This window comes from Antedon mediterranea, chromosome 7, assembly GCF_964355755.1.
Source record: "Antedon mediterranea chromosome 7, ecAntMedi1.1, whole genome shotgun sequence".
NCBI classification, from domain to species: domain Eukaryota; kingdom Metazoa; phylum Echinodermata; class Crinoidea; order Comatulida; family Antedonidae; genus Antedon; species Antedon mediterranea.
This window is the reverse complement of record NC_092676.1, coordinates 21,536,316-21,558,158: the sequence shown is the minus strand read 5'-3', so window position 1 is coordinate 21,558,158 and position 21,843 is coordinate 21,536,316. Positions and strand designations below refer to the sequence as shown.

The 21,843-nt window shown below is 33.2% G+C and overlaps 2 protein-coding genes and 5 non-coding genes across 7 annotated transcripts; 5 read left to right on the top strand and 2 right to left on the bottom strand.

The window, feature by feature from the left end:
- Window positions 1–8,756: 8,756 nt before the first annotated feature.
- LOC140055503 (substance-P receptor-like) lies at window positions 8,757–10,232 on the bottom strand. Its single transcript, XM_072100845.1, has one exon. The coding sequence runs from the start codon at window positions 10,230–10,232 to the stop codon at window positions 9,222–9,224; it is 1,011 nt and encodes a 336-aa protein (XP_071956946.1). The 3' UTR covers window positions 8,757–9,221.
- Window positions 10,233–15,423: 5,191 nt separating this feature from the next.
- On the bottom strand, window positions 15,424–16,302 carry LOC140055501 (bombesin receptor subtype-3-like). The gene has a single exon (XM_072100844.1). The coding sequence runs from the start codon at window positions 16,300–16,302 to the stop codon at window positions 15,424–15,426; it is 879 nt and encodes a 292-aa protein (XP_071956945.1).
- Window positions 16,303–16,831: 529 nt separating this feature from the next.
- On the top strand, window positions 16,832–16,904 carry Trnak-cuu (transfer RNA lysine (anticodon CUU)). The gene has a single exon. It is a non-coding gene; the product is annotated as a tRNA-Lys (tRNA).
- A 315-nt stretch (window positions 16,905–17,219) lies between these two features.
- Trnar-ccg (transfer RNA arginine (anticodon CCG)) lies at window positions 17,220–17,306 on the top strand. Its single transcript is given in 2 exon segments — window positions 17,220–17,256; window positions 17,271–17,306. It is a non-coding gene; the product is annotated as a tRNA-Arg (tRNA).
- Window positions 17,307–20,732: 3,426 nt separating this feature from the next.
- Trnak-cuu (transfer RNA lysine (anticodon CUU)) lies at window positions 20,733–20,805 on the top strand. Its single transcript has one exon. It is a non-coding gene; the product is annotated as a tRNA-Lys (tRNA).
- A 72-nt stretch (window positions 20,806–20,877) lies between these two features.
- On the top strand, window positions 20,878–20,950 carry Trnak-cuu (transfer RNA lysine (anticodon CUU)). Its single transcript has one exon. It is a non-coding gene; the product is annotated as a tRNA-Lys (tRNA).
- Window positions 20,951–21,022: 72 nt separating this feature from the next.
- Window positions 21,023–21,095, top strand: Trnak-cuu (transfer RNA lysine (anticodon CUU)). Its single transcript has one exon. It is a non-coding gene; the product is annotated as a tRNA-Lys (tRNA).
- The last annotated feature ends 748 nt before the right edge of the window (window positions 21,096–21,843 follow it).

Here is a 21,843-nt window from a genome sequence, read left to right as displayed (position 1 = left end):
ACAGTACAATAATACTACTACAATAACTACTACTGCTACTACCTAGGCCTAGCTAGTGAGTAGTAGGTAGCTACTACTAGGCTCTAGGGCGTATGTATGATGTTAACTACTAGGGCCTAGGCTAGGCCTAGAGGCCTACTAGGCTAGGCCTAGACTTAAGTTGTAGTAGGCTAGGGCCGGGCCTGCTGCCTTAGGCTAGGCTACTACTACTACTACTACTACTACTACTAGGCAGCCCATGATGGGTAGGAGTAAGCCAACATTTTGGATATATGTAAACCAAAATTTGGGTACGAGCGTGTTGGCATGGCATGGGTACGGACTACGGGTTGACCTGTATCCTTCTAGCTAATCGTACTATGCCTAGGCCTCAAGTAAGTCTACGCTACCCAGTCCGGCTACAATATGGTCTATTTTGTTTTATAGCTTTATTGATAGCTGGGTTCAAATCTGTGTTGGGACGGCTTTTTCTCATTCTAAAACAGATTTCCTTATAATAAAATAATATATGAATTTATTTGTAATATTGTAATTTATACATAATATAAGTAATTGCCATTATTACTATTAATTATGTATTATACGGTTACCCCTTAATTATACTATAGTATAATTTCCTTGTTATATTTTACAATATTTTCTTCCTAATTCTACAATTTTGTCTTTCACAGCACAAATTTATCATACTGAATCATCACACACCAAGTCTCATAAATCTCTACTGTATTTGTCCAAGCTACTCCAGCTACGGTACATGGTATTGCCTTGAGGCTAAACTACACGGTATACTGGCACTACCATCATTCCTGGCTCGTCAACTTGTACCACATAAGCACAGTTTCAGTTTCAGTTTATTTACCATTTCAATTTCTGAACATAAGAGATGAACAACTTATGGATGGATAACCGTAAGAGCGAAGCTCGTTTACCGGTCACCCGTTAGTGCAGTGACATTACAGAAAACATAAAGACAGGACAAAGGTGCAATACTTAACAAGACATGTGAACACTTGTGTTTACAACCCCTTGGATAAAATAATATATTTATATAAAGGAGAAAGTTAGATATTATAATATTTCTTTTTGATCATACAATGATAATTTTTAAATTACTTCTTAAGAAGTCATACTACTGATTCAAAATAGTGACTTACACCCTGTGGTCAAGGCTTTATTTGCTCTTATGCTTATTTCCTCCAACATACAGAGTACATAGGACTTTTTTTATTCATAACTGTTGAATTGTTTCCCAATACATAGTACCTATTGGTATTATATCTAAAAATACAAAGGCGGCTAACACAGATAGTTCCATATATACAGTACTCTTTTATAGATAGATGTATCTCTCCAAACTACTCCCAACTACCTAATCTAATAATAGTACTATTAGCATACTACTATACACTTTGTAGACAAGAAATAAGTTGTATACACCTACAGGACTTATGGTAGTACAGTCGATCGCACTCTCACTGGCCCGGTCAACATAATCTATACCTAGATTATTACAGTAATTAAAGTACATTATTACAGAGTTTTGTTTTTTTTGCAGAAATCAAAGTTATGTGTATAGAAAGCAGTACTCGTATTAAAAACTAAGCAGGTTGCAGGTCTTGAATGCGAACTGGCAGGATATTTTGAATATTTTTTGTTGTTGAAATGATGTCCAGAATCCTAACTTCAATTTCCACGAACTGGAGACAAAGACATATTATGACCCTTTTATTTAAATTTATTTGAATAGACCTCCATGTAAAGTCATTAAAGGCTACATGATTGTTTTATATTTTAATATGTGATAGTAGGAAATCATTGTGTATAATGAGGACTATGAATCTGATATTTACTTGCATTCTTATCTTTTTAAAATATTATTTATAATGCCGGTAATGAGTTTAAAATTTAATGATATTGACTATTTTTGATAATCATCATGTCCTTATAAATTCATTTATACTTTTTATGTGTAATATAGTTCATATATTATGTATTAAATAAATTGGTAAGGCCCTATACTGTTATTATTTAAGGAAAGTTTATATACACTATTATTTTATGCCTACCAATATTAGTATTAATTGTTTATGTAAATATTTTGTCTAATTGCCTTGATTTTTGTATAGGCCAATGGCATCAATGTTTTTCTCAAAGCAAATTAGCCTAATAATGCCACATTTAGACACATGATTCATTGATTTCTGATATTCTGTACTTGTGTGTATGCATTACTAAAATAGTAGTTAATATATTTCATTTATAATGTATGTATAAACATATATTCATATTTTTATTTAACATTTTTAAATTTAAAAATTATTACAATACCTATCTACCTTTCTGATATTGTTACTATTATATAATATTCTTTGAGGCAGCAATAAAAAAAAAAATTAGAACAATTAATTTGACTTATACTGTACTATGTTAGTTCAGGAGATGAAGTGTGTGTGGGCAGAAACTAGTGTGTTGGAGGTTGGTTGTGTGAGGTGTATAGTAGTCACTTTAAGACCTAAATTAGATGTTTTCTGAAGAAAAGAAGTAAGCGCATACGCTTTCAAACAACTCCAAGAAGATTCACACAAAAATAATTACTTTCCAATAAAGTAGTATAACAGTGTATATTACAGTACATTGAATAAACTCGAGCGGAATAATAACGCACATAAAAAAACATTCATTTTCTTTTCGAAAAGTGCCCTCTCTAGTTTTCTATTAATTTATTATTATTAATATTATTATTATTATTAATTAATGAGTAATATGAACATATTTTTAACATTCAATGCTGGAAGCTGGTTCTACTCCTAACAAAGTTTCATATCTCTAAATTTCATTAACGTATTCAAAGCACTTCAATATTAAATATCACATTTAACATAAAAATTCGGGTTTTGGATAGACTTTGGCTTAAAAACATATACAAAAACCATCGATAAAAAATACTTTTCGTATTCAAAAACATTTGATACTTGGTATAAATGTTCACTATAGGTTGCTCTATTCACAGAAGAAAATTGCATTCATGAACGTTTTTTGTTGGTTGTTTTTTCAAAATAGTTATTAGCTTGAAAAAAATGAGTGGGAATTGTATGGTCTTTCATAAGTGTACATTTTGTAAAAACGTAAATTTAAAAAATCAGTGATATGGCTTGATAGTTATTTTTTGTTTGCAATATGGATGGAGCAACCTATATTGAACATTTATACCAAGTATCAAATGTTTTTGAATACGAAAAGTATTTTTTATCGATGTTTTTTGTATATGTTTTTAAGCAAAATTATATCCAAAACTTGAATTTGTAATGTTAAATGTAATTTATTGAAGTGCTTTGAATACGTTAATGAAATTTGGAGATATGAAACTTTGTTAGGAGTAGATATAGTTTCCAGCATTAAATGTTAATATGTATGTTCATATTACTCATTAATTAATAACAATTATTAATAAATTAATAGAAAACTAGAGAGGGCACTTTTCGAAAAGAAAATGAATGTTTTTTTATGTGCGTTATTATTCCGCTCGAGTTTATTCAATGTACTGTAATATACACTGTTATACCAGGAAAGAGTTAACTCTTCCCTGGTTATACTACTTTATTGGAAAGTAATTATTTTTGTGTGAATCTTCTTGGAGTTGTTTGAAAGCGTATGCGCTTACTTCTTTTCTTCAGAAAACATCTAATTTAGGTCTTAAAGTGACTACTATACACCTCACACCACCAACCTCCAACACACTAGTTTCTGCCCACACACACTTCATCTCCTGAACTAACATAGTACAGTATAAGTCAAATTAATTGTTCTAATTTTTTTTTTATTGCTGCCTCAAAGAATATTATATAATAGTAACAATATCAGAAAGGTAGATAGGTATTGTAATAATTTTTAAATTTAAAAATGTTTAAAAAAATATGAATATATGTTTATACATACATTATAAATGAAATATATTAACTACTATTTTAGTAATGCATACACACAAGTACAGAATATCAGAAATCAATGAATCATGTGTCTAAATGTGGCATTATTAGGCTAATTTGCTTTGAGAAAAACATTGATGCCATTGGCCTATACAAAAATCAAGGCAATTAGACAAAATATTTACATAAACAATTAATACTAATATTGGTAGGCATAAAATAATAGTGTATATAAACTTTCCTTAAATAATAACAGTATAGGGCCTTACCAATTTATTTAATACATAATATATGAACTATATTACACAAAAAAAGTATAAATGAATTTATAAGGACATGATGATTATCAAAAATAGTCAATATAATTAAATTTTAAACTCATTACCGGCATTATAAATAATATTTTAAAAAGATAAGAATGCAAGTAAATATCAGATTCATAGTCCTCATTATACACAATGATTTCCTACTATCACATATTAAAATATAAAACAATCATGTAGCCTTTAATGACTTTACATGGAGGTCTATTCAAATAAATTTAAATAAAAGGGTCATAATATGTCTTCGTCTCCAGTTCGTGGAAACTGAAGTTAGGATTCCATCATTTAAACAACAAAAAATATTCAAAATATCCTGCCAGTTTGCATTCAAGACCTGCAACCTGCTTAGTTTTTAATACGAGTACTGCTTTCTATACACATAACTTTGATTTCTGCAAAAAAAACAAAACTCTGTAATAATGTACTTTAATTACTGTAATATTAATCTAGGTATAGATTATGTTGACCGGGCCAGTGAGAGTGCGATCGACTGTACTACCATAAGTCCTGTAGGTGTATACAACTTATTTCTTGTCTACAAAGTGTATAGTAGTATGCTAATAGTACTATTATTAGATTAGGTAGTTGGGAGTAGTTTGGAGAGATACATCTATCTATAAAAGAGTACTGTATATATGGAACTATCTGTGTTAGTCGCCTTTGTATTTTTAGATATAATACCAATAGGTACTATGTATTGGGAAACAATTCAACAGTTATGAATAAAAAAAGTCCTATGTACTCTGTATGTTGGAGGAAATAAGCATAAGAGCAAATAAAGCCTTGACCACAGGGTGTAAGTCACTATTTTGAATCAGTAGTATGACTTCTTAAGAAGTAATTTAAAAAATATCATTGTATGATCAAAAAGAAATATTATAATATCTAACTTTCTCCTTTATATAAATATATTATTTTATCCAAGGGGTTGCAAACACAAGTGTTCACATGTCTTGTTAAGTATTGCACCTTTGTCCTGTCTTTATGTTTTCTGTAATGTCACTGCACTAACGGGTGACCGGTAAACGAGCTTCGCTCTTACGGTTATCCATCCATATAAGTTGTTCATCTCTTATGTTCAGAAATTGAAATGGTAAATAAACTGAAACTGAAACTGTGCTTATGTGGTACAGGTTGACGAGCCAGGAATGATGGTAGTGCCAGTATACCGTGTAGTTTAGCCTCAAGGCAATACCATGTAGCTGGAGTAGCTTGGACAAATACAGTAGAGATTTATGAGACTTGGTGTGTGATGATTCAGTATGATAAATTTGTGCTGTGAAAGACAAAATTTTAGAATTAGGAAGAAAATATTGTAAAATATAACAAGGAAATTATACTATAGTATAATTAAGGGGTAACTGTATAATACATAATTAATAGTAATAAAGGCAATGGCAATTACTTATATTATGTATACATTACAATATTACAAATAAATTCATATATTATTTTATTATAAGGAAATCTGTTTTAGAATGAGAAAAAGCCGTCCCAACACAGATTTGAACCCAGCTATCAATAAAGCTATAAAACAAAATAGACCATATTGTAGCCGGACTGGGTAGCGTAGACTTACTTGAGGCCTAGGCATAGTACGATTAGCTAGATTAGAAGGATACAGGTCAACCCGTACCCATGCCATGCCAACACGCTCGTACCCAAATTTTGGTTTACATATATCCAAAATTTTGGCTTACTCGTACCCATCATGGGCTGCCTAGTAGTAGTAGTAGTAGCAGTAGCCTAGCCTAAGGCAGCAGGCCCGGCCCTAGCCTACTACAACTTAAGTCTAGGCCTAGCCTAGTAGGCCTCTAGGCCTAGCCTAGGCCCTAGTAGTTAACATCATACATACGCCCTAGAGCCTAGTAGTAGCTACCTACTACTCACTAGCTAGGCCTAGGTAGTAGCAGTAGTAGTTATTGTAGTAGTATTATTGTATTGTAGTATTATTTGTAGCTGTCCGGTGATCCTTGGTCACTTGTCTAGATCCCCTAGTAGGCCTAGGCTAGGCCTAGTACGTAGTTATTCTTCAACAGTCACACAATTCAGATTCTGCCGGCCGCTGATTGCTAGTGAACAGGGGGAGGGAGAGAAAGAGTTAGAAGAACTGAAATAAGCCGTGACGTATAATAAACATCATACAAAATAATAATATAACTAACGAATCCGTATAATATAATAATGTTGTATGTTATAAAGTAAAGTAAATGCGTTTAATATAATACAATTATATTATAATATAATGTATTTTATTACTAATATAATATTAAATGTTCATAATATAATGCTAAAACAAAATAATATAATACAAAAAGTCAATAATTTGTTACATTTTTCACATAATATATTAGAAATAGATATAATATAATGCTAAAACCAAGTAATATAATGCAAAACGTATAATTCATTACAATACAATATATAATATAATAGAAAATGATATAATAATATAATATTTTGAATACTTCAGACAGCTGAGGCTTGCCATAATGAATGATGAATCTATTATGTTTTTTTTTTGTTCTTGCTACTATACTGTATGTTTTGTAAATATGTGTACCTTGATGATTTGAAAACAAAAAGACAAAATGTGAAAAGCTTTTTATAGATTGATGATAAAAAAAAATGATGAAGGATAAGAAGGTTTAGGTTTAAGTGGGGAAGTGTTTTCATCAAAGCTTTCATATTATAGGTATATACCGTATATATGTAATTTGCACATTCTTACTGCATGTGGAATTTTGAAATGATAAAATGGTTAAAAAGAAAAAAAAAATGTCTAATTTTTTTAATGGATCATTAAACACAAATGTTGTTAAATGATAATGTATGTATAAAAAAATAATAGAATAAATAATAAGTAAAAAAAAATAATTGAATGAACCCACATAGGAAAAAAAAAGTTAAATGAAACTTTGATGGGTTATACTGTAGATGCAAAAAAGGGATAATCTGTTGGAAATAAATTTTGTAAACATTTAAAGATCAAAAAAATCAATGTTAAAGGATGAGGAAAATATAATGTTAACAGTAAAAAGTTAGTAAGTAATTAGTATAACAGAGAATATGCATTGTTTAAATGAAAATATGTTTGCATAGATAAATCCAAAGAAAAATATAATGGGACAAACCCATGGGATGGATTTATTAAACATAAACGTATTATAATTGTATGAAATAAATATGCATGTAGATGAAAAAAAAACAAAAACAACTATGTAAGAAAAAATAAGCTTTGTTAATGAAAATGTGTTATAGATAATATGTATAAAAAGAGGAAACTATGTAATCAATGTGGTTAAATGATAAGGTATGTATAAACAAAATAATATATGGAAATAGTTTTTTTTTTTTTTTTTTTTTTTTTTTAAAGAAAATAAGTAAAAAAAAAAAAGTGGAATGAATCCACATAAGAGAAGAAAGTAAAAAAGTTAAATGAAAATTTAAGAAGTTATAGATGCAAAAAAGGATCTGCTGGTTTTGTAAACATTAAAGAACAAACATATTAATATTAATGTTAAAGGATGAGAACAATATTATGTTAACAGTAAACATTTAGTAAGTAATGAGTATAACAGAGAATATGCATTGTTAAATGAAAATGTGGTAGATGAAAAAATCAAAAACAACTATGTAAGAAAAAAAATAAGCTTGTTAATGAAAATGTGTTACAGATAATATGTTTAAAAAGAGGAAGCTATGTAATCAATGTGATAATATGTAAACAAATGAATAAAACTCTTTAAATAAGTATATGTAGGCCTATACAGATGATTAAACAAACATTGTAAATATAATGATATGTATAGTGTATAGTGAAAAATATATGTAAAGAGAACAGTGGGAAATAAAAGTGGGATGAACCCACATAAGATAAAAAAAAACAGTGGGCTCATCTTCAATATGATCGACTGTGTGTGGATAGTGTCTCCTTTTCAGGGGAAAATGGAAAAGGTCTTTTTTAGGAGTTCAGATAATCTATATTGTTTTGACAATTCTTGAAAGATGACCAACAGTGCTGATTTTGCCATTTTTCCTCTAACAAGTTTTGAATATTACAAAAACTTAAATCTCGATGAATTATTGGCGCACAGCATTCTTTATTAGCGTATAAATTTTGCCAATTCTAGGCGTACTATATGATTATTATATTACAATTCTTCCAAAACCTCGTATCTCCATTTATATCTAAAATCAAGGAATCGAATTGTACCCATTGTTCATGGGTACCTTGAAAATATTGACATTTTTTTGTTAGAGCAGCAAAAGTCAATTAAAGCAGACAACTGTGGGTGTTTTTTTTTTATGGAACACGTAGTTTCAGATGCTTATACGAAGATATATTAATGGTAAAAACGAGGTTTTGAATAGGACGTTTTTTAAACTAAAATCAGATTGAAATCGTAGAAAAAAGTTCATTAATTCATTAATCAAACATTTGTAATGATATCTTAATAATATTACGTTGTTTCAAACGTTTCAAAACGTATACATAGAACTCTATTTAATAGTTCATAAAATTTACTTAAACGCACATATCCCTAATATTACACCGAACAAATGTTAAATTGTTAGCTGGGATGATGCTAATATTGATTAAGGCTCTGTCTACACTATCAAACCAGTTTGGACAAATATGGTATTGATACGACGTCACCGTGTCCATTAAAGCTTGGTTCCCACTAGAACGTAACGCAAGGACGTAAACGCAACGCAAGCGTTTTAACCAATGACAAGCAAAGTTATAGACAGTTAGCAATCACAAGCGAATAAGCCATCGCTTGTGATTGGTCAATTCACTTGCGTTGCGTTACGTCCTTGCGTTGCGTCGCTAGTGGGAACCACGCTTTATGTGCACATCACATCATCACTTTTTTGTCACATAAAGGGTGTAGATAGAACTTAACGGACATTTATGTGGTATTGAGTACAGTGTATGACTTCGAAGTGCCAGGTTTTAGTGCGCAATTCAAAATTGAGTTCCTGTGGTTCTTCGTGTTAAAGTCAAACGGTTACTCCCATTCGCACGTGTATTCATCAAGTTTGGTCGAAAAAATGTAGGCCTACATCTCAACACGTGGTGTCTGTATTTTTGGCTTAAAACAAACATCATCACCGGATTTACTAGAGTCGCTAATACATAGCATAGGACACTTGGAATCATAATAATGTTGTAGAAACGCTGGAGAGCGATTTCATCTGTTAAAAATTGAAGACCTATGTTTGCTATGTAATACGGAAGCATACACAACCCATAGATAATGATTATCAATAGTAGTGATTTAGTCAAACGTATACGCTTCGATTGTTGCTTAGCTATGGCCGCGTTTGACCTTTCACAGAGTTGGCGGCGTATACTAAGCACCAGCACCTTCGCAATTCGTATGTAATTGAAGCCAATGACAAATAAGGGGATTACATACAGACAAATGAATACAGTTACTTCATGAATTTGAGCCATTGTCGTTCCATGATCCAGATAGTTGCATTGGTTGTCCTCTTCATACGCCATAAAGTAAGTCGGGATGACGGATAACAATCCGATAAAATCTATGGTGATGATGTAACAAGAGACTCGACGTGTACGAATCGAGCGGTGTTCAAGCGGTTTGGTGACAACCATATACCGATCATAACTTATAGCGCAAAATGAATAGGCTGAAGTAGTCATGGAGTACATAGTTACCATATTGGTGAGTTTGCATAAAAAATCACCAAAAGGCCATACCCACGTTACCCAAGTATAAATATTCAACGGTAGCATAATTAAAATAAACGCAATATCGCCAACCGCAGCGTTGACTATCAAGATATTTGTCACATTTCGTAGGTCCCTGTTCAAGAGAATAGTTAGGCTCATGATTAGGTTTCCAATCACACCAACAGCACCAGAAACACACCAACATAAAATAAATGCGAGATCAATTCCATATTCATCAGATTCAGCTGTAGCGTTAATATAATCAGTTCCATTTTCCATGTTGATATGGTGGAAATATCCCAAAATCGCCAAAACAATATCACAAAATCTTTAGTTCGCTTACCTGCTGAATTATATTATCTAATACCAATCGAGAAAAACAAAACTCATCTTCACAACTTATGTTCAAACCGTTAGTAGCTATTTACACACAATTCACAGGATCCAGTAATTAACGATGACTGTGCTCGGTAGTTTTCTAGATTCCAACGAATCAGATATTTCTCGACAGCGCATGTCCTACTGTGTGAAAATTTATCTATGTGATCCTAGTTAAAGCAGGGTTTTCTTTAATTTAAAAACGGACAATAATAAAACGAATCTCGGTGCATAACAAACTATAAAACACTTCCGATACAAGAACACAATTTGTTAAAGTTCTATCGAAACAGTTTCATCGTATGTTAAAGATACTCGGAAGACTCAGAAGCAAAGTACACTTTTTTTTTCTCGAAAAATACCAAGTAATTTAAGCCAACACAACAGCATTTCATCACAACAGAGATCGAAATAATGAGGTTTGTAATTTCATGCAATTTAAGTAAGTTCGCCGATTTTGTGTTAAATGCAAACAATTACTGTACACATCGGTAAAGGCTCATAAATCAGCTGTGTCCTATTATGTTAAGAAAAAATATTCGAGGTGATCTGCGTGGGTAGGCTACTATAGTATAAGGAATATATCTATGCGCATGTCATAACGGATATTGACACCGATTAAGACGTGGGAAAGAACAACTATTAACCGACGAAGGCGATTTCACCATAACTAAGTTTACCCGGCTATTTCGGGTTACAATACCTAACTTTTAATGAAATGTTTTTTTACACCAGTTTTTTGTGGCAGCAAAGTAGCAACCAACTATTTTGGGTAATCTGGTTACACCAAAATGTCGGTTTATAAGTTAGTTTTCCTCAAAAACAGAAACAAAATAGAAAAATATATTTAAGAAATCACATATGATTTTTTATTGATCAAAATTAAACATAAATTTACAGAGGTACAAAATTGATTCAAACTAACAAAAATGTTTATTAAATATGGCCTACCCTGTACTATTCTATTCTAAAATATTATTTCAAATCTTTTATTTTTAATGAAAATGTATTAGGCCTACTTGCATAAAAAAACAAAGAAATTAACGTGGTCTGCAGTAAAATGAACTGGCCATTTGTTTTAAACATTCTTCAATTAAATTACTTGAACCGTCACCTGTAAGATACAATTTAAATCAAAGATAATCAACTAGCAACCTAGTTCATGTCGGCTACATTTTAGGCATACAATAATAATAAATAACTATAAAAACAATGTATTCATACGGAAATTTATGCTAAGCAATGTGTAAAAGTCATCAGGCCTAGACCAAGCCTACTAGGCGAGGCTGATTACACTTCATAGTACCCTCGTGCACTGGGCGCATACATAGAGCAGTGAACTAAACTTAACTAGGCCCTAGGCCTAGGGCCTACTTTTTAAGCTTACCTTATTTTTTTCATCTTTTAGTCCGTGACTGATAACATCTACTTCAGCTGTATATTAAACAGTAAGCTTTTCTGATACAAAAATAGGTCTTATATGCAAAATAAAATAATTATTAAAAATATGGACTTGTTCCACGCGACAGTCGTCATATCGCATGCTTGATCCTCCGCACTTACTTGCGAATCCAGGGTAATACAATTCTCGCGAAATTGGGGGAAACTTTTCCGGGGAAAGCTTACCCCTTTCGTAGTGTAACCGTCGGACTTTACCCATGCCGAATGTGTAACTTTATTAGATTACCTCAAAAGAAGGGAACATTATAGTTTCCCACTGTTGAGTACTCACAATCCTAAAAACTTACACCCAAATTGAAGGAAAAGGAGAGTTTACTCCAAGGAGGAAACAAATTTACACGAAAATATGGTGTAAAATCCGAATTATGTTTTACAGTGTATAAGTATGAATTGATAACCCCCGCCCCCCAACCCCACAGAAAAAAACAATAAAACGCAAAAACTGATGGAAAACAATAATATAATGCAAGACATTCATTGCTTTTAGGCCTCAATTCAGAAGTCAATAATCCAAATAAGCCGGTGGGGAAAAGGAAGTAGGAGGAGATGTTGTAATACGCGACGTGAGAAGAAACATCTTTTGTTCTCTCTTTTGTGGCGTAATAACATCTTTCTGGTATGAAATCCTGATGAACAATCGGATCGGATTGAATTCGCGGGATTCGAACCAGGAAACAACTCCATGGAAATTAATCTTTTCAGAGGCAATTAGACTCCTAGTAATTTGGTTAATTCTCACGCGTCATGCATATCAATTAGGCCTTAGGTAGATGAATATAAATAACATAAATACATAATTTAGATAATTTTTCTACGAAAAAAAAAATAGGCTATCCGAGAAACGGCTGAGTAGGACTAATTAATCTGTCGCCCTAATTACATAATGTTGTATAAGTCATTATTTCGAATATCGATCGGGCGGATAGCGTACAGGAGCATGCTCACGGAAAGACCCTAAACACTAACTTGAATCCTAACACTAATCTTTTAAGCCTTTTTTCCACTAGGCGAATGCACATGCGTATTGGTGTTTTCGCCTTCCAATTCCTTCTCTACGCATGCGTATAAGCTGACGGTTTCGATTCGCGCGAACAAATTCGCCTAGTGGAAAATCGGCTTCAAGCCTATTTTCCACTAGACGAATTTGTTAGCGCGAATCGAAAGCGCCAGCTTATGCACATGCGTATTTATGTTTCCATCTTCCAAATTCTTCTCTACACATGCGTATTAGCTGACGGTTTCCGCCTAGTGGAAAATCGGCTTAACCCTGCCTACGCTTGTGATTTTGCAGGAGATGATTTGATTTGAGCGTCAATAGTTTTCAGAAGCGAGTAGTCTCTTGTCATGTCTTGACATCTTAAGCCACCATTGAGTAATCATCAATGACCGACATTTAATATTGTATCCAACCGACATTTAACGCTAGAAATTATATATTTCTGTTCTCACCAGCTGTTCAATTATGTGACCAAATGAAATTGTGTGCTGTCCAATCAGATTTTAATATAATCTTCATAAGGCATTAGAATCGCCCGAGTTTGAATATGTTATGGATTAAAAAAAATTATTTATCACATAATTATCAACGTCGTCACTATCCGTCTTAATAAACATTATTAATATCATCATAACTCATTCCGATTGGTTTTTCTTCAATATCGTCAGAACTATTATTTTTTATGATGAGTTGGATATCATTACATCATAATCATCGCTGTTATTCGTTGTTATCAATACTCATTAACAATATTGTCATTATCATGAATAATTATAATCATTTCAGTACTATCATCAATATAATTGTCAGTGTCATGGTCAATAGTCATATCATTAGCAACATCACTATCACTAATATCATCATGACGAACATTAGAGAAATATTTGTCATCCAAATATGAAAGTTAAAGAAGAAACAATTAAAATAGGTCATTTTGTAGTTTATTAAATCATTTACTTTCGCCACACAAAAGAAAAGACAACATATACAGTTACATTTAAATCTAAGCAATACATTTTCTGTTGCCCTTTTTCCTAAAATAATTAGATAATCTTGTTGCTATCCAATGTTGGTTCAATTAGATAACTATGATGTATTGAAATGCATCATTCCAGTGAGTATATTGTGTAAAGAGTGACTATGGTAATTTCATCATTGTCATTGTTACTTTAAATATGTTAAAATGTCTTTATTGCTATACAAATATTATCATTATAAAAGATATAATCAACACAATAGTCATGCTCATTCATCATTATTAAAAAAAATTAAACAAACATTGCACTTTTTGACGTTACAATTCACTTACAAGAATTTTAAGATCTCATTCAAATGACGTCATACAGTTTGTGACGTTGTTTCATTACATTTTTTTTTATTATAGTTCCCTGGAACTCATACATATACACGAAACAAATGTTTCAACTCTATCACAAAGTAGGTTTAAAAATAATTGTTTTCGTTGAAAACTACATGAAAGTAATAGAGTATGTATATGTTATGTTTAAATTATAGTTAAACACAATATAACAGCAACTAATCGTAATCGTTATATACAATGTATTGAATATTTATTTTTATAAAAAACAGTAAGTCAAAAGGTCCTTTAATAATAACATAGTTTATATCCTACATGAGTGAGAGGAAATACAGTGTACACATTTGGAATTACGTCACCATCTTTGTGAGAGGAAATACAGTGTACACATTTGGAATTACGTCACCATCTTTGTGAGAGGAAATAAAGTGTACACATTTGGAATTACGTCACCATCTTTGTTGCTCTTTTATAAAGCTTGGTTCTCACTAGGACGCAACGCAAAAACGTAGGCGCTGTAACTTTCGCTTGTCATTGGTAAACTCGCTTGCGTTGTGTTTTCATTGCGTTGCAAACCAAGCTTAAAATAGGCCGCTGTGTTACGTAGTTTTACATTGCGCCATAGACACTATTTTATATGCATATTTACAGTTGAAATAACTTTCATCATCGTCTTCCATATAGATTTCTTACCGTAATCGTCATCATCATAATCAATGTAAGATCAATCTTCAGGATAATGATCAAAGTAGTCCTATTATTTTACGTCATTATCAGCATAACCCGGTCATTATCAATCCTAATTCAATCAATCATTCATTTTCATAATACTAAGAATCATAATCTTCATCATAACCATTAAATCATGATCACATTTCCCATCATCAACATCTTCATTATCATCAACATACATTCATAATAAATATCGTCATCATTTGGCAGTATCACTACTGTATTTTTAAATCGTAATTGTCGATCGTAATTTAAGTTATGATATGCATTATTCATGATTTTATGCCATAATTGATATCATGCATTCGGTATGTTTGCCGTAAGATGTACAAATAAAGTTTACTCGTTTTTCACAATAAATTAAAACGTATTTTAAGTCTGTTCTGTTTTCCTGTCGACGTTATTCGACGCTATCGTCGTTGATCGTTAAAAGTTCAACGACGATCGTTTGAAAACGATGAAGTTTAAATGATAACTATAGCGATTACATTTTCCTGTAAATCGTTAACATTTCAATGTTTACGTAGAAGATTGCCGATTATTGTTAACGATAGCATCGAATAACGTCAACAGGAAAACAGGCTTTAGGTGTTCACTATCGAAACAGACGCACTGGCACTGGAGCTACAGTCTTTCCTCTGATTCGATTTATGGTACCTCACTAGAACTTTTGCTGATTCTTGTTTTACCGCCTTACAAAAACTTCTATTGTATCCAGTAATGAAGAAGAGGACACCTGGATTGACGAACGACGAACACAGCAAACAGACGATCGCAAAGAAGTAAAACTTTCCAGCAAACTTATTCAATCGTTCTACATCGTGAAACATAAACTGATAACTGATAGAATAGATATATCTTGGTAATAAACATAAAGAATACACCACAACCATTACAAGCAACGTTCTAGCAAGACGAATGCGTGAATCCGTGTGGTGATTAACGCCGTGACGTTTATTCGTACTGACGCTTTTAAATAAAACGATTGCAATGCGAACGTAGTTAAACGCCGTCAGTAGCAACGGCGTAACGTAGGACACTATGAATACTAGAAGAACGTATACTTTTGCGAATTTTGTTCCGTGTTGAAGGTAGTAGCATTGTGGGCACATGTACATAGGTCGATGTATCTCCTGCGCTGTAATAATTTTTGGAATGCTTACAACGATTCCAACCAGGTTGATTATTAGCTGGGTGAGTATTGTACGTTTGGCCGTCCAGGCTCTACCGGGTTCCAGTGGATACGCAACTGCGACGTAACGATCAAAACTCAGTGCTACAAAAGTGTAAATTGTTACAGCGCTTGAAAAATGTACCACTCCATTCAAAGCTTTACAAAGAAAGTCACCGAACATCCAAGTAGAAGTTAGAAAGTAACTAACATTAAAGGGAACAAATACAATTAACATGATTATTTCTCCAAAGCAGGCATTTACGATTAAGATTATCGCCGAAGATCTCATCTTTCGGTTGATCAATATAATGACGATTAATAAAACGTTAGCGATTAATCCAACAGACCCTAGTACACACATCACAATTATAAGCTTTACTAAACTTTCATTTAACCGCCTGACACATTCTGTAGAGGTTGTAGGCATAGCAGTAGAATTGTACACTGTTCCTTCTAGAGTATAATTAATATATGATTCCATTTTTTAAATTTTATTTATTATATTGGAGATTCTAGTAACACTTGCTATCGTAGAGATATGCATTAAGCACCCAAAATCTGCAATTGAAAAAAAAAACAACAAAACACAATGTTACTTGACAATGCACTTTTTTTCCTGCACAGTATTTCGCTATAGTTTTTACATAAAGGAAATTATAGAAAGTATAAAAATAATTAGTTAGCTCAGTCGGTAGGGCACGAGACTCTCAATCTCAGGGTCGTGTGTTCGAGCCCCACATTGGGCGCACTTCTTTTCCTGTACAGTATTTTGCTATAGTTCTCCCATAAATAAAATTAAAAAGAAAAACAATAAAATCGCCCGGTTAGCTCAGTTGGTAGAGCATGAGACTCTTAATCTCAGGGTCGTGGGTTCGAGCCCCACATTGGGCGCACTTCTTTTCCTGTACAATATTTTGCTAAAGAAGGAAAATACACAAAAAAATGCATATTGGGCGCACTTTTTCTCGTGTTCAGTATATTTTGCTATAGTTTTCCCATAAATAAAATACAAAAGATAAACAGCAAATCTCACGGTTAGCTCAGTCAGTAGAGCATGATACTCTTCATTTCAGGGTCGTGGTAGAGCATGAGACTCTTAATCTCAGGGTCGTGGGTTCGAGCCCCACATTGGGCGCACTTTTTTCCTGTACAGTATTTTGCTATAGTATTTTCATGAAGGATAATACAGAAACTATAATGCAAATCGCCTGGTTAGCTCAGTCGGTAGAGTATGAGACTCCGAGTATGAGACTCCTAATCTCAGGGTCGTGGGTTCGAGCCCCACATTGGGCGCACTTATTTGTCATGTACAGTAAGTAACTGAATAATCCAAATGTGATATTAATTATTTTGCTTGAATAAGTCCTAGCGATAATTAGAGACTAATACGTTTTCATACATGAAGAATATTGTAAACACACACTTAAATTTGAACAGCCTCTGGTGATCTGTATAATGGCATAGATGATTAGAATTTGCATAATAGATATCTGTAATTTAAACTAAAAGTTAATTACTTTTGATACTGATTATTAAAAGCTAAGGCGGCAAAATGCTAAGAAATCCAAATGTTTTTCTCACACTGTGACCTTTAATATGCCTTGACAGTAATTATAGGTATACATATCGTTTTAATGCATATTAATGACAAAGCAGCCGCGGTACGCGTTTCGAAGAAATCAACAAACTATCGGACATCACACAATTTGGGCGCGGTGCCTTGAAATGTTGAAAACAACTACTACGCGTTTAAAACTGTTGTTCTTCGGTTTAAAAACGAATTAATTACGGACAATGTATTTAAAGCCCGGGGCACACCAGAGCTATCGGCTGAGCCAAGTGTTACTCGTGCCAGTCGCAAACTGTGATCACGTTGTGGATCGGACGCATGCCGATTTTCTGATTGGATAATTACTTACTACGCTATACCGCACGCGCTGACATATAATGAATCAGAACATGTCATGCGCAGTGTGGAATTTTTTAGTGAGCTATCTGCTCATGTTCAGCGCACAAAATGACAAATAAATATTAAACACGATAGATATTTTCTTCAGCGGTACGCGTGGCCGGCGCACAATGTGAGCCAAGTGTTACTCGTGCCAGTTGGCTCAGCCGAAAGCTCTAGTGTGCGCCGGGGCTTAACAGAGGCAGATCCAGGGGCGTGGTGCGTTAAAATTACGATAACAACCGCTTTTTATACGCGGCACATTCATCTTTTATATTCTTCTGTTTTTGTAAAACAAAAATTAACGTAAATAAAACAATGCATTCAACAACAAGGGCGTGTCCAAACTAGACGTTTTTAATAAATCGTTTTTGACATCGAACGATTACCTATAATTTAGGAGAACGTTTGGTAAGCACACACGACACACATTCAGTTATTAATTTGCAGACTAGAAACTTAGTAGGGCCTACCATTTGAAATAAAATTATAATATAATTGTTCCACAATCCCAAAAACTTTTCCACCTCTCCGTCAAAACCAGCCTATGCCTTTGAAGAATATCGGTATACTTGAATCAATTTGTAATAATTTAATTGCAAACTATAAAATAAGACATATACGGTAAAACAATATTAAGACTTGTATTTAGAATAGTATTTGTAATTCGTATCAATTTACATTTGCCCAGGTAAACTAGAAAACACAAACATACTTACATCACGTAGCAGGTACCGGACCAAATTCCAATCACAAAACACACGAGCCAGCAGAACCACTGTGTTACGAGCAAAAACAATTGGCATTTACTAATCGAATACCAATTCAATATTAAGATAGAATTCATAATCACGTTAGGATAGATCGTAGGCCGGAAGGCGCTATTTAATGTACACGTCACGACAAGGTATATATAAGTTAACCGTGTGGCGTGAAGTGTAATGTAATCGAAGAAGAAGAAATGCATGTCATTATATGCGGGCCTACATAGGATCGCCAACCCCACTTCAATTCATCCGGCCCACACACTTCTGTCCTGTTGCACAGAAGGCGACACATGAACACATTTCTTTTTACGTTTGCAGTTTGCAATTCGATTCGGTTTTTTTTTTTTTCACAATCTCTGGTCCATAACATATTACGCAATGAAATGTTGAAATTTACTATTTATATGCTTAGGCCCTACTTTTATTAACTTTTTTACATACACTAATTTTTTTCAACCTGTGCGCCGGGACCTATTTTATTTAATTTTAAGGAGGCACCTTCATGAGCCAACAAAGTATCCCCTTAAAATGGGTGTCGTGTCCCCTGAATAGGGGTTGACCATGTGTTTATTTCCCCTCATTCATTTCAAAAGGGAGTGTCACTTTGAACTTTGAAAGAGTTCCCCGAATAGGTGGTCTCTTAATAGGTTGTTCCCTGAATAGGGTGGTCTCTGAATGGGGGTGTCTCAAAGGAGAAGTTCCACTGTATAATTAACTGTCGTTTTGATTTGCATTTATGATCAGATCATTACAATAAAGTGTTGCCATATCGTTATAGCAAATCGGAAAAGGTCACCATCAAAATCAACATCATCTACTTCTTTCGTACTTGACTGTATAGATTACTAAGTCGCTCGGTGAATTCTCCCATGGATGTTCAATTATACCACAATTCTCAGCCGAATACATAAGTGGAAACTAATCTATTGGTATTACTGTGACGTCAACTTGCTACAATTCCTAGACAATTTTCGAAGATTGATAAACCCGTATTTATATCAAAAATTATAGTTTAATACCAGGACGATGAAAAATTTGAAGATTATTTTAAAAGGAAAAACTATTTTTTTAAATATCAAGTACATTATTTTTTCACGCAAAATGAAATAATACAATGCATTTAGAAGACTAAGTGGACCTAAACCCGCTGTGTGGGGAATACATACTTATGCAACTTAAAATTTTATTTAATTAATTTGATGAATAGGGCCTAAAGTTTAAAAAAATTTAGCAACAATAGATTGTTCTTATTGTCAAAATAAATGAATCAACTAGATTAATACCCTATTGATAAATGTATAGAAACAAAAGTAGGCCTAAGAATTAAGTTTTGTACATAGGTACACTCCCAGAGTTGATTTTGTTGTTTTATATAATTGTAAAAACAAAATGAAAATATAACAATAATAACGATATATAATAACGAGACGAAAACATGGATTAACACCTATTTTATAACATTTCTTACCTGCCGTTCAGTAGTCGACTTTGAGGTGACAGCAATCAACATATAGTTTAGTATAAATCATGATGTAACATACAAGTGCCAATTTGTTAAACATGGAGTTTGAGGTCAGTGCTCGTGCTGTGCTTGATATATTGTTTTCGATATACGATACTATATAATTCACACTGCAAATGCCAAATGGTCAAATTACACAAAATCATCTTAGCGAGCCAAGCACACATTGAATATGTAAGAGAAATCTCTGATACAAAATAATGATAAATTACATTTTAGTAAAGTAATGCTGTATTTTAAATGTATATTGTATATTTATTTGAATTCTATAGTTCTTCTTCTTTTTGATGTTGAATAAATAAAAATGTACATCACATTGGGCGTAGTTTGTGCATCTGATTCATGGTTCGTGCTTTCCAACCACACACATTCATGTTATAATGTTTGTATATTACTATATAGTTATATTAAAAAAACCTCTGTCCCGTACAGTATTTTGCTATAGTTGCATGAAGGAAAATACAGCAATCATACAACGAATCGCCCGGTTAGCTCAGTCGGTAGAGCATGAGACTCTTAATCTCAGGGTCGTCGGTTCGAGCCCCACATTGGGCGCACTTCTTTTCCTGTACAGTATTTTGCTACAGTATTTTCATGAAGGATAATACAGAAACTATACTGCAAATCGCCCGGTTAGATCAGTCGGTAGAGCATGAGACTCTTAATCTCAGGGTCGTGAATTCAAGCCCCATATTGGGCGCACTTCTTTTCCTGTAAAATATTTTGCTACAGTATTTTCATGAAGGATAATACAGAAACTATACTGCAGGTCGCCCGGTTAGCTCAGTCCGTAGAGCATGAGACTCTTAATCTCAGGGTCGTGGGTTCGAGCCCCACATTGGGCGCACTTCTTTTCCTGTACAGTATTTTGCTACAGTATTTTCATGAAGGATAATACAGAAACTATACTGCAAATCACCCGGTTAGCTCAGTCGGTAGAGAAAGAGACTCTTAATCTCAGGGTCGTGGGTTCGTGCCCCACATTGGGCGCACTTATTTTCCTGTACAGTAATTTGCTACAGTATTTTCATGAAGGATAATACAGAAACACTGCTTGGGTTAGCCAAAGCAGGAAAGATATTGAAAACATTGAGTCACTTCAATTACAAATGACGCGGTACATCTTAAAAGCTAGTAGAAATACACCTAAAGAGGCCTTGTATGGGGATTTAGGGTGGGTTCCAATTAAAGTTATTCAAGATATATCTAGAGCCAAATTTATTAATAATGTAATGAACATGGATAAACACCGTTGGCCTAACTTTATGCTTAATACGTGTCTAAGTTCAACTACAAATGTAGAACCACGCTATAAACTGATTCCCAGTTTTGCTAAGACGTGTGCGTCTATTAATATGGACATTGACTCAATTTTCGAAACTTCCTACCTTGGCAATGACCCTGATAGTCATTGGGTTAAGAGATTTAAAGAGTTGATGCATGACACAAACATTGCATTTTGGAAAAGTGAAATGCTAAGAAAATCGTCACTTCAGACATACTCTCTTATTAAGTCTAATCCGTGCCTTGAAAAATATTTATTGGATTGTACAGACTTTCTAGGATCTAGCCTCAAATTCAAACTACATTCTA